Here is an 18,404-nt window from a genome sequence, read left to right as displayed (position 1 = left end):
TTCCCTTGGTGCATTTCCCCAACTCAATTGTAAGTTTGTTAATGGTAATGTACATATATTGTTTGTATTAGCTCCACCGAATCACTCAAACCATGTCTGGACTCATTGTGCTGGAGAATTTTTTTTTTTTTTAAACAAAAAAGCCACCACTCATACATTAGAAGGCCTGCAAGGCATACAGTAAAAACTGCCCTGAGGAGCTTACAGATGCTAATGTAAGATTTTAAACTGCAGTTAAGTCAAATGGCTATGGCTCTCATGGTTACAGCCCATCAAAATCAGGAGGCAGCAAAAAGCAATACTAGGGTAGTTTAGAATGAAAAAAAAAATAAACCAATATAGCTATTGATTTTTCACCCTTGTAACAGCCATCTTGGCATTATGGCTCCAGTGGCGCTAGCTACTTTTCTAGATTCCTCTCCTCTTCCCCTATCATTATGCTAAGCAGTTTGCAATGTCAGATTTATGATGAAATCCCATTCAAGTTAAGAAAGTAGAACTGTGTTTTCCTTATTCACATGCGTTTAATTTTCTACCTTTGAGAACTCCTCAGGGTCCTTTATGTCCAGTGACCGTGCAGCAAATTCTAGAAGTTCTTCAGAATTCTCCAAGGCATTACTACATTGGCTAAGTTGATTCTAGGGTCAGAAAACAACAGAAGATCGTTTCATATATTAAAATTTTAAGAGTTGGTAAGATCGTTTTGACTGGCTCCCTCCAGAATGCCACTTGGAACTGGGGTACCACTAAGCCTGCCTGACCCACCAGCCTGGGCTCCCTTTCACACTGTGGTGCTGTAATAAGTTGCCAAGCTCTCCAAGCTTGCTCTTTCATCAGCATACACACACGTAGGGACACACCCAGCTGCAGCTTCTCACACAGATGCTGAGATCAGCTTGGCATGGGAAGACTCAGCTGAGGCTCCTCTTAGTTGCTAAGGCATGTACCCCCCTCTGGAGTGCAAACACAAAATTATATCTTGTGCTGCACAGGGAACTGTACAGGATAAGCTCATAAAATCCACCCTCTCCCCCCAATGTGAAAAGAGATATGCAATAGCTTTCATAGTTTACACAGATTTTAGACCAAAACAAGTTTATTCACTACAAAAGATAGATTTTAAGTGATTATAAGTGGTAACAGATCAAAACAGATTACCTTAGTAAATAAACAAAACCATAAACGGAGTTTACACACACTAAATAGGTAGGATATGAATTAGCAAATTCTCACCCTGGAGTGATAAACAGGTGGGCAGATTCTTAAGGCACAAGCTGCCTTGGCTTTCCCAGGTTCATACACAGGCTAAAAATCCCTCTAGCCTGGGACCATCACTTCCCCCAGTTCAGTCCTTGCCCCTCAGATGTTTCCGTAGGGAGAGTGAGGTACCGTCATGATGTCATTGGCCCCCTTTTATATCTTCTTCCCACTTGCTGGAAAGCTCTTTTGCTGTGATCTGGGTCAAATAGTTACCATTTTGTAATGATATCTCTGAGAGGTTTCATTGTACACAATCCCAGGGGTAATCCTAGTGCTTGTACATTTTCTCAATGAGCCATTAATATTGTTTGGCCTTTTTACTGTTGTACCTGAAAGGCTGCTTGTGGGGATTTTCAACCTCAACGTTTCAGTAACACCTACATAACCAAACTTCATAACTTCACATATGACGACAGCACATACAATCCAACGAGATATTACTGTCTAGCAGATCAAGACTTTTAGAATGATGCCTCACAAGGTGTACTTTGTACAAAACAGGTCCTAATTACATGACAGTAGTGAATACTGGGGTGCCAAGGTGTCACAATAGTGAGTATTAGTATGAACTGCAGAATTTTGACATTCACCCCAGCTGCACTCTAAATGTTAGTGAGTATCAGCTCTGCCACCCAAAGGCTTTGGCATCCTTCTTGGCAGGACACATCATCTTGGCTGAAACTTAAGGATGTATACTATGACCTATGAAACTAAGGAGCAAATAATTTGTTAAATGGCACCCATAAGACCTGATGGATGTATACACTGTAGCCTACTGCTTTCACCATACTAAAAATTGTAAGCATTTTACAGAGTGTGCACCAAATAAATTAAAGCGTATGTTGCAGATATGGTTAAAAAGCTGAAAGCGTGGCCTGAACCATGCTTTCCAGTTTTAATTTTAGTTCAGTATTATGGAGATACTAAATTACATTTGAAGGGGTACTGTGTACCCATCTTAACTGCAGGCCAAAGGGTAGGGCATAGGAGATGTAGGTTTTGTCCTAGCTCTGCCATCAACTTGTTGCAGTGGAGGTCATTTAATCTGCAACAATTTCTCCCTCTGTAAAGTGCTGCTTACTCACCTTGGAGATCTAGGGATACAGCAATGCAAGTGCCCAATAAATCTGCTGATACTGTACAGCAAATAAACGTAAGTCTCTTCCCTGAATAGCTTCCAGTAGCAAACCAAAAAATCTGCACAATACAGAACTTGCAGAGTGATGTCCATCTAGAGGGGGTTTTTTTGTTTTTGTTTTTTTAATAGTCTTACCTAAAAACAGTTTAGGATCTAAGTAGCTGTCTTTAGTAGCAGAAAGATTGTTTGAGACCTCAAAGTTTATACCAATTTTCTGTGATTTCTGAAACATACTAGATTAATGCAAACCTCCTTCCAGTCAGTCAGCTTCTGTCCACTGACCCACATGTGACTGTTGCGGATATATCAGCTTTGACATACCATGCACAACATTGCATAATATTGCCATAAAAGCAGACATCTCAACAATAGCAGTGTTTAGCTAAGGGCATCTCAACAGTTTGCCAAGACACAGCAACCAGACACTAGTATTAGCATTCCAGTTGGATGCATCAGTATTTGGGAATGGAAGGAGCCATGTCAGTTGTAAACAAGTGTAATTAGGATAGATTGCCCTACAGATAAGCAGTGTTTCTTCCAGCCTTGCAGTTCCAGTTTTAAGCCTGGGCCTACGGAGGAGTTCAATATTCTTGTGAGATGGCATCAACTTAGAAGAGAGTTAAATTAAATCACTCACATACCAATATCAGCAGTTTTATTCGTAATAAATCTACCAATCATTATACAACCATGACTGTACAACTTACAAGTTCTTCCCATTTAAAGGCATGGAATAGGTAGTTTTCCAATCCAGACAGTATCAGGAAGGCTGCCTGTGCAGATACAGCACAAACACACCCTGGTGACAGTAAAATTAGAGGATATTGCTTCCTCAACGCCAATGAAGAGTCACACCCAGTTAATATACCTTAGACCAGCATTTCTCAAACTGGGGTCTGCGGATCCCTGGGGTCTGCAAGGGTACTCCAGGGGGTCCACGGGCCCTGCTGATCAACTCAACTCCTCCCCTTCCTCCCAGTGCCTCCTGCATGCTAGGTAACAGCTGCTCAATGGTATGCAGGAGGCACTGGGAGGGAGGGGGAAGAGCAGAGACGGGGCTTGGGGCTGAGCAGGGGGCTTGGGGGTCTGAAAATTTTTAAATCAAAATGGGGGTCCTCAGGTTGCTAAAGTTTGAGAACTGCTGCCCTAGACTAAGCTTCATTATTTCAGCTGTACTTTTGTACAGTTGACCTATATAGTGCATTGTTAGCCAACAAGGAGTCCAGCATGCAGTCTTCACTAAAAAATTTGATCAATTAAGGTACATCCAGAAGAGTCAATACTATCCTTTATCTGCTTTTAGTAGACATTTGGAGATTCATAAAGTGCAGTTCTATTCTGAATCACAACTCCTCTCCATCCCCCTCCAAAGAAGTATCATGGAACTCCTCAAATCATGAGACATTGAAGGTGATCAAATTTGAAGACTGAGCAAATAAACATTTCCAGAGCTGGTAGCTAGAACAACCTGCCCTGAAAGGCAAGCTGACAAAACCTGCAAGCATTCAGTCACCAGTAACATACCACAGGCCCTCTTTTCCTTCTAATTTCAAGAAGCGGCAGTGCCGTCATACAATACATAGGTTTCAGGTAACAGTTGTTGGTTCAACTGTACAACAATGACAGACAAGCTTTTAGAATGTCAAGCCCTCTGTTAGGTCAAGAAATTAAGATCCTTAATTTAAGTTTTCTATATGGTATAATTATAACTGTGGATTTAAACCCTCCTGCTTCAGCTCATGATCTAAAAGCAATGACAGCCCCCAGTTAGGGATTTCTTGCACCTTCCTTTGAGGGAACTGGTACTGGCCACTATCAGACATGATACATGTCTAAATAAAGCACTGGTCTAATTAAATACCAGAACTCCTATCAGGTTGGTATACATGCTGTTTGCTCCCACAGATACCCCACCCCAACCATTAAAATATTGAACACTTTACAAACGTTAGTGATTTCACCCATACATGTGAAGTAATGAGGGTTTTTTAAGACTGGAATCCGAGGCAAAGAAAAGTGACTTGCCTAAGGTTCTATAGGAAGTCTCTGGTAGAGTTAAGTGCCAAATAGAGCTGCTCATGCTGTACAGTGAGTAAGTGTTAGTCTAGGACCTTAAAAGCCTTGAGTAGCAAGCTAAAAAGTTTGCACAATAAAGAACTTGCCTCTTTCTAAAGAAAGTCAGTCAGCCAGGCCAGTTTCAAAACCCTTTGTTCTCAAACACTGCATAAATGTAATTAGTTACCTAAGTTCCAGTCAAGAGCCTAACAACGTATTTTAAAACTAAAAAATGTGAATGACAATACTAGCTCTTCTGTTTGGTATGAAATTTACAGTTCTTGCTTGAAAAGGACATAGGAAAAACCTGCATGTCAAAACCTCTCAGCTTGTTCTCAGAGCTCCAACACCAGCACTGCTATGAGGGAGGTAGGAGAGTATAATGAGTAAAGACAAGAAAGCACATCAAGTGCCTTAGTCAGAGTCTATTTGCAGGAATTCTGGAACAAAAGTTGAGAGGTTGATGTGCTCGTTTGCATCTTAATACCCACAATGGTCTTCCAGCCCCATTATTTCATAGCAGTGCTAAAGAATAAAACCAGAAAAATGTGTGTCTTTCCTGTGTACTCTGGAAACTGTTTTGTAAAATTTAATCCAAGTTTTGCTGCCAAACCTTTGAATATGAATATTACCAGTGAACAGGCTCCTAAAGGAGCCATGGAAATTTGTTCTGAGAAACACAGTCTAGGACATTAAAAAAAAAACGCAGCAGCAGCAAGGAATAAGGGGAGGGAAGCCTTTCAGAGCGGGAGGGTGAAGAGGAAAGGTAGACCTTTTCAAAATAAAGGAAAGTAAGGATGCCATTCCAGCCACATTGAAATTGCTTTAAGGAGGACTCCAATGTTAAAAAAAAATGTATTGGTGTTTAACTAGAGGAACAGCAATTAAAAAGATGACATTCATAGACCCTTGCAACATGTGCCAATGTTTACCTTTCCAAAAAATAAAAATAAAAAAAATTACACTTTATCAGTGACAAACTATTGGAGAAAATACAAAGTTGATGTCCAGTTCAGAAAAGTCAGTTGGTTACTTTGTTCATATTTCTTCACACTCCCACTCCCAAAAATATTCCCTTACACAGCATGTAAAATTGTAATACTTGTTCTTATATCAAATTTAATAATTCAACACTTCAGAAAAACATACATATTGGGAATTGTGTAGCAACAAGTACCTCATACTTTTCCAGTGGAAAACAGATAACTCCTTATGTGTAAAGAGCAAGGAGGAGAAAGTATAGATCAGTAAGTAGGTGCTAGCCTAGGACTTGAAACCTGGGTTTGATTCTCAGGTCTGTTACAATCTGCCTGTGTGGCCCTTAGTTTCTCTGTGCCTCGGTTCCATCAGTAAAATGGGGGATAACAGCACTTCCTCATACTCAATATCCATGTGAGTTAAATATATTTAAAAATTTGAGGGACTCATGCAATGGAAGCCATGTAAGTACTTAAGATAGAACACACACCTTAGCTAGGAGTAAACATATTTGTTATCAATACATGCTGCAAAATCATTTTGCAATGAGACTGAAACTAGCTAATTTGTCAAGAATTACATCCTTAGTACTGCAAAAGCTTTCAGATGTATGCAATTACCTGTAGCTCTTGAGATTTATGAGCTTGTTCTTGCTTAATACTGTTGGTCATACTTTCCTTCATCTCATCCAGTATAGAATACAGACCATCAAATTCCTCATCCAGCTCAGCAATTACATTAGAAGAATTAGCCTAAGAAGAGAATTGTAATTGTGTTTCAGTTGTGCAAGAACAGTGATGAAAATCAGTCTTCCAGAGTGAAAGCTTCCCCCCGCCCCACTACAATTTGCAATGATCACTCTGCATGTTGTCATGCTCCCCCATCTCATGAAAATTTGCTAGCCACAATGCAATTTGGTATGGTGGGCCTCTCAAGCAGACTAAAACAACGAGGAATCCTTGTGGCAACTTAGAGACTAAAATTTATTTGGGCATAAGCTTTCATGGGCTAGAACCCACTTCATCAGATGCATGAAGTGAAAAATACAGGATCATGTATAAATACATGAAAGGATGGGGGTTGCTTTACCAAGTGTGAGGTCAGTCTAACGAGATAAATCAATTAACAGCAGGATACCAATGGAGGAAAAATAACTTTTGAAGTGAGTGGCCCATTACAGACAGTTGATAAGGTGTGAGTAACAGTAAGGAGAAATTAGTATTGGGGAAATTAAGTTTAGGTTTTGTAATGACCCAACTACTCCCAGTCTTTATTCAGGCCTAATCTGATGGTATTCAGTTTGCAAATTAATTCCAGACATCAGGAATCATAACATTCAAAAACCAGTAGGACACTTCAATCTCTGGTCACTCAACAACAGACCTAAAAGTGGCAATTCTTCAACAACAAAAATACTTCAAAACAGACTCCAACGTGAAGCTGCAGAACTGGAATTAATTTGCAAACTGTATTTTTCACTTCATGCATCTGATGAAGTGAGTTCTAGCCCATGAAAGCTTATGCCCAAATAAATTTGTTAGTCTCTAAAGTGCCACAAGGACTCCTCATTGTTTTTGCTGATACAGACTAACATGGCCACCACTCTGAAACCTGTCAAGCAGACTAGAGAATTTAGAGTATTACAGGCCACCAGTTGGTTATGTCAACAAAGCTACATACAGAATCCTGCACAGCACACAGGTATGTGTGACCATTAGTTATCCAAGAATACGAGCCCCTCATTTTCATGAGTCTCAAGCTCTCATACACAGAAGACTAGTAGTTCACACACAAAAAAAGAAATTACCTAGTTCTAGGAGCAGCAATTGGTTTTATTTGCCCCTCCTTAAGAAACTAGCTTAGATTTACAGTGTTACAAACATATCAATGCTGAGCAAAGAGCACAGTACAGAGGTATAAGTATCAGGCAGTAGAGAAATTAGAAAATAATTAATCCTTGTTTTAGACTGAGAAAAGGGGTAGATAATACAAGAATCAACATAAGCCTGACAGTCTGTCATCCTCCAATTTACTGATTTAAAAGCACTAACCTGAAAAGCAAGACAAGTGTTGATGCTCAGACCAAAGAAATCTCAACATGTCAGATGAATATTGGCTTTTCAGAAGAATGTGAGCTGGATTTAACTAGGAAAAAAGTTTACACTCAACTCCAACTACCACAGCTTCCATGTCAAACAAGGTGGCAGAAGCTTCAAAATAATGTAGACTCTTCCCTAATAGTTGAGTCCAGTCACAGCATTTTACAAAAACAGGGATTTTCCAGTTTCAGAATTTAAATGTATACTTTCAACAGAATCACCCATAAACAGAAAAACCACCACAACCGCTTTCCTTTTTGGTTTTAAGAGTTATTAGCAGCTCTTTACACACCAAGAATTTTTTTAAATAAGAATAATCCAAGTCTGACTGGACTGGACTGGACATGGGGGGGGGGGGGAGAATAGCTCAGTGGTTTGAGCATTGGCCTGCTAAACCCAGGGTTGTGAGTTCACTCCTTGAGGAGGCCATTTAGGGAACTGGAGTAAAAAAATCTGTCTGGGGATTGGTCCTGCTTTAAGCAGGGGGTTAGACTAGATGACCTCCTGAGATCCCTTCCAACCCTATGATTCTATGATCTTCTATGATCCACCTCCCAACTTCATCACATTTGCAAATATAATGATTTGCAGATATTAACACATGTACCTGAACACCTTTTAATGTATGGTTCAGTGTGTCGATAAAGTTCTGGATTTCATCATTTTTGTTCGCCAGAGTAGAGATAATCCTTTGTAGAGCTTCCTGGGATTACAAAGAAATTCAAGAGAGAATTCAATATTTATGTAAAGATTATTATACATCTTGTGAGCAATTTTAAATAGTTTGCTACCCCAAAGAATGTTTATTATCTAATGAAAACTTTGCCTGCCTATCACCACTTCCCACTGCAACACCACAAGGACAATACAAACATGGATTCAAGTCCTAATGGAAATTTAACACCATTAATCTGGGCTTGAATAGGGACTGGGAGTGGCTGGCTCATTACAGAAGCAGCTTTTCCTCTCCTGGAATTGACACCTCCTCATCTATTATTGGGAGTGGACTACATCCACCCTGATTGAATTGGCCCTGTCAACACTGGTTCTCCACTTGCGAAGTAACTCCCTGCTCTCCATGTGTCAGTATATAATGCCTGCATCTGTAACTTTCACTCTATGCATCTGAAGAAGTGAGGTTTTTACCCACGAAAGCTTATGCCCAAATAAAATCTGTTAGTCTTTAAGGTGCCACCAGACTCCTTGTTGTTTTTAAAGTTTTGTTAAAGCTAGGAAGGCCCAAAACAGATGAGAGATCTAAGATAGGGGTTTCTCACAAGAAATTTTTTGGTGACCTCAGCATGCAGCCACCAACTATTGCTGGTGGCCACTTTGACAATTTTTCCTAAAATACTGAATTAATGTTAGGAAAAACAAATAATGATTTGGACATATGTGCATATTTATGTAGGGGTTTTTTTGCAGACTCAATAATAAAAATAATGTACAGTTTTCTCTTCTTTACTGGATAGAATAGAAACTAATGTGTTTTGCATGTTCTTGTCCCTTTTTGTTGGGGTTTCTTTTGCTTGCTTATATTTTTAAGACTTGCTAGCTAGTAAGTCTGTGTAAAATTTGTATTTTGTTAAGATCACTTTTCATAGCAGCGGACTTGCTAGCTAGCAGGGATGCAGTGAAAAGTGATATTAACAGACATACAAATATTTTTCACAACAGATTTACTCAGCCCTGGCAAGCTGGGGGACAAATTAAGCCTGGATGGGGAGGTGGATAGGGAGGCAGCTCGGGGCCAGGGATGATGTGGGGGTGAGTCCAGGGACTGGAGCCCTGCAGCTGCATAGCTTGGTAAGACCGGGGCCGGAAGATGCAGTGGGAGCCTGGGGCAATGCATGGGGGGGGGGGTGAACTTGGGGCTGGTAGTCACTGCCACATGGCGGGGGCTAGATCACTTGGGCCCATGGGTGGAGTCCAAAATCCTGCAGCTAGGAGTCAGAGCAAACAGCCAGAGCCCAGGGCCAGAGGAGGCAACGGGTGGGGGCAGGAGTGAGCCTGGGGCCAGGGGATGGAGCCTACCACCACACGGCTGGAGCCTGCCGCCCACCACCCCAGATCTGAAGCCCGAGGCCTGCCGCCTGCCTGCTCCTCCAGCATTTGTGGCTCCAGAAGGGGACAGGGCCCAGCCCCTACTGGCAGCCCTGGGAGGGGCCACTGCTTTGCCCCTCTCCCCTCCCCCGCATATCACAACCCAGGAGGCTGTGGCCACACGAAAAGCCCCTAGTGGCCGCATGCAGCCACAGTGGCCATATTGAGAAACACTGATCTAAGAGGTGTTCCACCAAGGTGTACTTTTTTTTCTTATTTTGAGTAGAAAAGACTTCTTTACACCTTTGATCATGTAATTTGTATAAAAAGTAGCTAAAACTTAAGTGTTTTGGGCTTTGCTGTCAACAGAAGTTGGTATATAAGCAACTGTGTTTAAACTAACATTTCTTCCTAGTCCCGTCCTTAATTCATTCTACAAATGCATCACAGGAAATTTATTATTTGTGACCTCACAAATAAAGCATTTCTGTCATTCTCCAGTTAATTAGAATTATTTAAAAAAAAATACTTGGAACTGGGTAACTGCCTAGAAACAAGCCTGCTGATCAACCTAGAGGTATAGCACTCAGGTAACTAAAACTGGTGGGATGCGGTCCACTGTCTCTAGAGGGTATGCCAACATCCAGTTCGATAGAATATTGAAAGGAAAGCCATGGAGAACACTAAGAACTGAATTATACTAGCATCCACCTACCTGCACTCTGAGGATTTTAATATGAGAGCCTCACTGATCAGTGTTTCAGTGGAAGAATCAGCAAGCTATCTACAGTCCCTGGTTCCTGCCAGAAGGCTCTTAGGAAAAGATTCCAAACTTGAAATTGGAAGAGAAGTTTACCTCTACACCTATCAAGAGTTGGCATGAGGTAACCATGCAATACTACTCTGGTTAATTGTGTGCAACTGCATACAATTGCCAGACCTTGCCAATTTTTTCACTATTCACTAAGGACAGTCAAATTGCCATGGTGATGTGTACCAGGACCCATTACTTCCCTCAAGTTGCTGTTATGAATATATTTTCTACCATTTGGCTGAGAATAGAAGCTTTCCCATTGGTTAAGTATGTATTATATAGGAGTATTATGGACAAAGTTGTTTTTAAGTTATTCCCTCAGACAGTCTAATCTGACCAGCTGCTTTCTGGTTCACTACTGACCAGAAGCAATTGTGCTTGTGTCAGACAAGCCCACAGCTAAGCCTTAGATCCTATAAATATAACTGTCAGTATGGATGAGTCAGAAAACTCCCAAGTCAAAAGAGGATTGGATTTACTAGATCCTGTTGGTTCTGCCATTTGAAAAAGGTTTTATAGCCATGTACAATAAAAAAGTCTGAATTTACCTAAAGGCAAAGGTCTATCTAGGTAACATTCAAATAAAGTCCTTTGCACAGCCATTCCTAAAATACAAACAATGTACTGTACCACTCCCATTTTCTACTTGCTAACAGTTGTCCCACCATAAACAAGATTGTGCCAATGATCCTAGAGTTAGGACTAATGGGGGGAGAGAGAAGAGGGGGAGAAACAAGGATCAGCAAGACTATTAGAAATAGTACATAAAACTTTCAAAGCTACAGTTTCATCAAGCAGGAAGGAATAGCATGAAGTTTGGTTAACTTTAATCCTAACCATACATTTTCCATAATGGTGAAAAAAAGTAAAAGCTGAAAAATCTGCTAATGGAGTGGGTAGCTTTCCTTGGCAGGTGTTGGGGCCCAAGCCATCAATTTCAAATAAGCTGCTGACTTCTAGCTCTAGTATTTTGTTTGCAAATAATCGTCCAAATGAGTAGTAAAATGCAAGATGAAGCAGATTGCAGCTCATCTCTGAAGGCTGGCAGCTCCAGCATCTCTTCTGCTGTCCATAATTTCATTAAGATGAATTGTAGGAAAACAAAGGACCAATCTACACTTAAAAGGCTGCCGTGGCACAGCTGAAAACCTTCAGTGAAGATGCTAATATGCCAACAGGAGGGCTTCTCCCATTGACACAGTTAGTCCACCTCCCCCAGAGGCAGTAGTTATGCTGATGAGAGAATTAGCATTGTCTACACCAGGAATTAGGTCAGTTTAACTGTCGCTCAGGTGTATGGATTTTTCACAGCCCTGGGCAACATAGTTATACCAATGTAAGTTTCTAGTGTAGACCTGGCTATGAGCAAAAAGTAGAGGCTTACATCCCACAGGAGAATGGCCTAACAATCAAGTTGCAGTGAAGACCCTTGGCTATTTCCCCACTGAGGGGGATTCAAATAACACTGCAGAGAAGTGTGTTAGTCTCTAATGTGTCACAAGGACTCCTCGTTTTTACTGCACAGAAGGTAAGCATTGTGTTTATCAGGCATTTTCCTGGAGGTCACGGGTGAGCCCCTTCATTTTTGTACTTCCTTCTGGCTAGTAGGCTTAGTACCCCAATTAGTACATGTTCATGGAGTCACTGAAGCCCTAAAATAAGGTTTAGATGTGTTTTTAATATCGTATGCCAACAATCCAACCATGGCAAATTAACTACATTGTAATTTAAGAATTAGATTTAGTGCCTCTGAATAGCACATTAACGCCCATGAGTTACATGATGTGATTTGATACATTTTGTATTGAGGGAGTGCAGGCTCAAATGGTTTAGTTGTGTAAAGCACAGTCCTGACAACTATGTGGGTAAGACCAACCCATCAAGATAGAAGGAAAAAGAGAGGTCAACCCAAGAAGTGATTGGCAAAACTATAACCCACCCTCATAAGAAGATGGCATGGGGCTTTCTGGTACACCTCTACCTCGATACAACGCTGTCATCGGGAGCCAAAAAAAAAATCTTACCGCGAGATAGGTGAAACCGCATTATATCGAACTTGTTTTGATCCGCCGGAGTGCACAGCCCCGCCCCCCCGGAGCACTGCTTTACCGTGTTATATTCGAATTCATGTTATATCGGGTCGTTATATCGGGGTAGAGGTATATGTAGCAGTGAGTCTCAGCTGGCCTGATCAGCTCAGTGCACCCCACAAACTTGTCATTATATTAATTTAAAGGATGTCTTGTAATATATCATTGAAAAACTAGTAACTCACTGATTAGTATTCTTGTGAGATTATGTACTGTTAACATAAAAAATTATAAATGTGCTGGAAATGTTCTTAAAATGTGGTAGGGCTTAAGGCACCCTGGGCTAGACCAAGGAATGTGGCTCTGCCTGCTTGTATGTGTCTCCAATGTAAATTGATCAAGGAGAGAATGGAAGTACATTTACATAAAATGTAAACAAAGCCATCAAAGAGGAGGAAACTGAGAAAAAAAAATTAACATGGTATCAGCTCTCTGGTGGACACAGCAAGCTGAGCCCCCAGGAGGGTTTCCTGCCTTTGAAAACAAGGATGAACCTTGAGAATATGAGTGGAGAAAGCAAGCCATTTTGGCATTCTTCACCTGAAGAAACAGACACCAAGCACTTTGAGATCTGAGTTGGATCCTGGCTAAGGACTAGCCAGCCCTGCTAGAAGACTGATTTTTTCCACCATAGTCCATTTAACAAAAGATCCCAGCTTGACATCTACATTGATCACATCACCGACCACCGACAGTACCAGGAGGCGTGAGCCAGAGTGACATCGTTCTCCCACTACGAGAAAGGGACCAAGTGACCTTCTCCATTGGATCATATGAACTGGAACCATAAACTCCCTAAACATTAAATCTCACCAAACGAGGGTCAATCCATCCTCATCATCGTATCCACTCATTATACTCCACATCCGAACACAGCACTCTATGAACTTCATACCCTCATATCTCAATGTCTGTACTTTGACCCATCAACCTTTTACCCCCATTCGGGGATCTGACAGATTATGTATTCCTCGTGCCACCTGATCTTAAACCAAACTTTGCACCCTCGATAATCTGTATGTTATTCCCTGATAACCAGAAACTTCTATGCTCAAACTCTGTTCACTATTATTTTTTTTCATCATCTTATTAGACGCACTGTCAAGGCTGATTCCCCACTCTGACACTTCGAGTGCAGGAAGTGGGGACGTGCATGGATTCTAAAAATTACAACCCTGGAGTGGCCAGTATTATTAAACTCCCAAGGTTACAGTTTCTCTCTGACCTTGTATGCGTAGATGATGCCACCACCCAAATACAAAACAAAACAAACAACCTTTGAAACCAGAAAGGCACACTTTGGAATTCCTTCCTGTGGGCTACCCTCAAGCCCTTTTACCCACCCCACCCCTCCCCGGCCGGGGAAGAGCTGAGAAAGAAAAACAAAGGAAATCAGCTGTTACCACCAGCTAATTTAACATATGCACAAACATTTTAGGACACCGAAAATCCAATCCGGTTCTTAAAAAAGGTAAATTTTATTAAAATCAAAAAAGAAAAAAATACATCTGGAACTTAGGCTTTTGCTAGACTTACAAAACCCACTTACAAAATTTAATCATCAAGAATAACCTCCTTGACATCCAGCTTAAAGGTTACAGGCAAAACAAAAATTATTTGGGGTTAGCACAGAGGAGTCCACAAGCCAATAAGAAACCAACAGAAATAAACCTAATCGCATCTTTCTAGACATTCCCTAATTTACTTACATATCTGGGGTTTCAGATAAGCAACCTCTAGGTATAATCTGATGGTTTTTTCATATCTGGCTTAAGCTTCTCACAGCATAACTGAGCCCTGTTCCCCTCTTTCCTGGAGAACCACAACACCCAGACACAGGGAAGGTTTGTGTTTTTTGGTTCCCCCCCACCAATTTTAAAAATTTCTAGCCCTCCCATTGGCTCTTTTGGTCAGGTGCCCACTCCTTTCCTTTTACCTGTGGGATTGTTAACCCTTTACAGGTAAAGGAAGCAGAGAACCACCACCAAGAGGGATTCCATAGCCAACTGGCTGTCTGGATGTCCACAAAAGGGAGCTATCCCCCCTCTCATTTATCACAAGCATATTTTCACTTTTGTTTATTTGGAACCTTTTCTATCTCAATTCCTTCTGTTTGGTATCATTTAAATATCTGTCATTTGTTAATAAACAATCTTGTTTTATTGCACAACCATCTCAGTGGAGTGTTTTAAACTGAAAGAGTAAAATCCACAGTCAAACAGGCTGATACTGTGTAAGGTCTTCTCATTTTAGCACTTACAAAACCTTATCAAATTTGCTGGTCCTTTAGAGAAGGGCTGAGCACGGCATGGGAGACAGTTTCGGGTAGACACAGGACCAGAAGGGTAGTTAGTATCACCCTGCATGGAGTAATCAGGATGGTGGAAGCCAGGGTGAGGTCACTGTGATGTAAGCAGGCTGCTGGTGTCAGGCCTCTGAGTCAAAGTTGCACAGTACAGAAGTACGCAAGGTTATAGGTGACACTTTACTGGTCTGGGTGAAACTCCAAAGCGTCACAGTGGAATATCATAAAGGAAGACATTAGAATGTGGTGTGATAGACTAGAGGATATAGCATTGAACAGAGCACTCTGGAGAGAGAGGACTCGTAAAGTGGACTCCATTAGATGGGATTAATTAAAGGAAGACTACAATACATTTTGTGCATCTAAAATTTCACAAGCAAGTCTGTCATACTACAGTACACGACAAGTATAAAGTAATAGACATGACAAGACTTTTTTTAAGTTTACAGATACACAACATGTGCCTTCCTAAATAACAGACAATTGATTTATATGCATTTCTATGGCACTCACATAGCAACTGAACACCTCAAATATTAAAGTAATAAGGTTATGTATATTAAGTAGTATTCAATCAATTTCATCTGGCCCTAGCAAGGGGACCTACTCTGAGTCTGAGCCTCTGCAAAATCTTTCATTTAAGAATGTTTCAAGCCATTATGATTTCAAAAGTAACTTTCAAAACATGAACCCAGCATAAACCAAGCTACTGCCATCTTCAAGTCTAAAAACAGCTGTAATATCGGCTCTTTGAGCTCTGGTCAAGTGTCGGTAGTCTCTTGGTCTATCCAAGGCCGTGATCAAGTGTCTTGATGTTTTTGGTCTTTTGGCCTCGAGATGAAAACCTTGCCTTTGTTTCTGGGACCTTGAAGTGAAAAAATTTCTGCTACTTTTCATAGCTTCTCCAAGCTGCACCAAAGGGAGAACAACAATACCTATGGTCAGTTTTAAGGATACTATGCAGAACCCGGTGGGGCAGCAGTGAAACTCAGAAATCATGTGAATGATACTATTTGGAAAAAAAGGGTAAAGCAGAAGCCAATTCTCAAGGCTAGGAGAATCAGTAGAATAACATAGGCCCTCTCCCCCACTCCCACCGCTGGATGGTTGGGGGGAAAGGGGGGAGAGAATTCCTTTTCCCATCCAGCAACTCAAGGTGGATAGAGATTCAATTTTATACAACATTTAACGAGGCAGAGACTTACAGAAGTTCACCCCCTTACCTCTTCAACCAAGAGGTCCCGTGAGAGCATCCAGATAGACTCATAGATTCTATGATAGGAGTCTACCACAGAGCTGTCTTAGCCAGTTAGGTGGTAGCATTTCTCATCTGCATATTTCAAAGTACTAGTAACCTTAGTCGTCCAGACAATACGTGTGTGAAATTTTTCAAGACCCAAAAAGTCAAGGTACAACTCATAGCCAACAGTAGTTCCAGTATTTCTGGGCTACTGCCAGTAGTAAAGTGAGGTCCTGAAGGAGGAGGCAGGGAAAATCCTTCCAGACACCTAGCCAGGGACCCACAAAGTTGGGTCAAGATTACTTGCAGAGTCTATGCTAACTTTTTCCTCTTGGTCCAGTCTCCTAACCCAGCCACATCTCTGCAGGTCAACAGCCACATTTTAAAAACATACAAGAAGTTTAATTAATTTGTCCCCTTCAATGCAGTTTCACATTAACAGTAATCGGAGGGATTCACCTATGTCAACAATCTAATTAGTGGTGGCCAAAATGCACAACAAGAGAGTGATCTAGTCCATAGTGGTGTTTTATAACATGTACCTGTAAACATACAATTAGCATCCCAACACGCAGGATGCCAAATCTTTTGTTAAGCTCAACATTTACATTTGTTGGTTCACAACCCCTTTACATCCCTCTTGTAGGAAAGATCAGAGCAATATTGTAGAATAGTTTCCATCTATTTTCCCACCATTTTCTTCCTAGTAGCTATCTCTTACGGGTGCTCATTTTGCAGTATGTTAAGTTACTGAAAAGAATTTTTCCTTCCACTTCCTAAACATTGTCTTATTTTCTCACTAGTATGGGCAAATGTCTTAGGGAAACCTGCTACTTCCCTGGAACTGATGGGCATGTATGCTGCTCCCCTCCCCATCACAGTACATCCCAGGTGAGTTTCTTCTCAGCTATGCTATACAGCTTTCATACCACTTCTCTGTGAAAAAGCCTTCTCCAAAGCCTACAAAAGTTAGACAAACAGCAAAGGAGAAAGATAAATGTAGAGGTACAGACAGAAGGATGCATTCCCCCCTCCCCCCTGAAGATTTTAAGTTAGACATGTTTAATGGAAGCTACATTCAGTGTGCAGCTACACGCCACCTCAGCATCCCTCCTGCCTCTAGGACTCTAGACACAGAGCAACAGCTCCCCCAGGCTCCAGCCTGCTCCAGGCCCCCTAACTCTGCCCCAGGCCCCCTAACTCTGCCCTCTCTTCTCGAGGCAGCTTCAAAGCGAGCCTGGTTTCGCCAGGCTCGGGGACCCCGCTGACAATACCCAGCACTTACACAGCCATTTCCTGAGGCGGTAACTCCGAGGCTCCATGCAGCAGAGCTTTTCACTGAAAACAAAACACGCCTCTGACATCCCCACGGGCTGCTACAAACACCCACCCCGCGACTCCCCCAGCCCCACCCCACGGCTTGGGGGGGCGAAGAGTGAGTCATCCCAACCTGCCCCCCCCAGCAACTCCCGCTAGCGCCACGCAGCCTGCCCCCCCCACCTGCGGGGAGGCCGCTCAGGGGCTCGCGCGTGAGCGTGGGCGCGGCCCGTTACCCCCCCGGAGAGGCCCCCCCCGGCGGCGGCACTCCCTCACCCCAGTGTCACCCACTGCCACCCCCCAGGGGCGGGGGACGCCGAGCGCGCGCGCGCTCACTCACTCACTTTCTGAGCCTCCATAGCGAGGCTGCCGCAGGCGCGCGCGGAAGACACCCAATCCCTCAGCCCGCCCGCTAATCAAAGTCGGCTGCGGGAGAGAGGCTCGGCTCTTGCACCCTCGGCGCTCGTCAGCCCCGCCCACAGCCACACCTCTGCGCGTGCGCCGTCCTGTCCTCCACAAACCCCCTTCCACCCCTGCCGAGGGTGCCCGCCCTTTCCCGGGCAGGGGGCACCGCCTCCTTCCTTGCTCGTCCAATAGAGATGCGACGTCTCCACCAGGCACCGCCTCCACCCCGCCCTTTCCCCCGTCCCTTGGAACGTCTACTTCGAGGTGGGAGGGGAAAGGCGAGAGAGACGGAGGTGCGAGCTGCAGCGCTGGCGCCTGCGCAGTGGGCGTGATGAGGGGTTGGGCTGTGGGCGTCTCACGGTAAAGGAATGGCGCCTTACCTGCCCTGGAGTCGCAGGTTCGCGTCCAGGCCACACACAAGCTCTGCCCAGTGCAGTAACTGGACACAGTCCTAGGGTGACCGGCTGTCCCAATTTTATAGCAACAGTTCTGATTTTGGGGTCTTTTTCCTATATAGGCTCCTATTACCCCCCACCCCCTGTCCTGATGTTTCACATTTGCTGTCTGGTCACCCTACACAGTCCCATCCATGCCTGGGCTCTCATAGCCTATTCCCACAGCAGCACCGGGGTGGAGGGTGTATTGACCTGGCAAAGGCCA

At 42.8% G+C, this 18,404-nt stretch overlaps 1 protein-coding gene across 3 annotated transcripts in view; it reads right to left on the bottom strand.

The window, feature by feature from the left end:
- FSD1L (fibronectin type III and SPRY domain containing 1 like) overlaps positions 1-17,799 on the bottom strand; it is a 64,449-nt gene extending 46,650 nt beyond the window's left edge. For 2 of the 3 annotated variants that reach the window (XM_024208020.3, XM_024208022.3), the window contains exons 1-4: positions 17,684-17,799; positions 8,138-8,233; positions 6,052-6,183; positions 537-638 (exon numbers count right to left, since the gene is read on the bottom strand). In XM_024208020.3, coding sequence (XP_024063788.1) covers positions 537-638; positions 6,052-6,183; positions 8,138-8,233; positions 17,684-17,698 — 345 coding nt within the window. In that variant the 5' untranslated portion in view covers positions 17,699-17,799. The remainder of the gene's footprint in view (positions 1-536; positions 639-6,051; positions 6,184-8,137; positions 8,234-17,683) is intronic. The other variant, XM_029911316.1, reaches the window with a different exon arrangement.
- Positions 17,800-18,404: the final 605 nt, after the last annotated feature.

This window comes from Terrapene carolina, unplaced genomic scaffold (assembly GCF_002925995.2).
Source record: "Terrapene carolina triunguis isolate 2854851 unplaced genomic scaffold, T_m_triunguis-2.0 Scaffold94, whole genome shotgun sequence".
Taxonomy (NCBI): Eukaryota; Metazoa; Chordata; order Testudines; family Emydidae; genus Terrapene; species Terrapene triunguis.
Note: the sequence above shows the minus strand (reverse complement) of the source record. Positions and strands in the feature narration are given on the sequence as shown.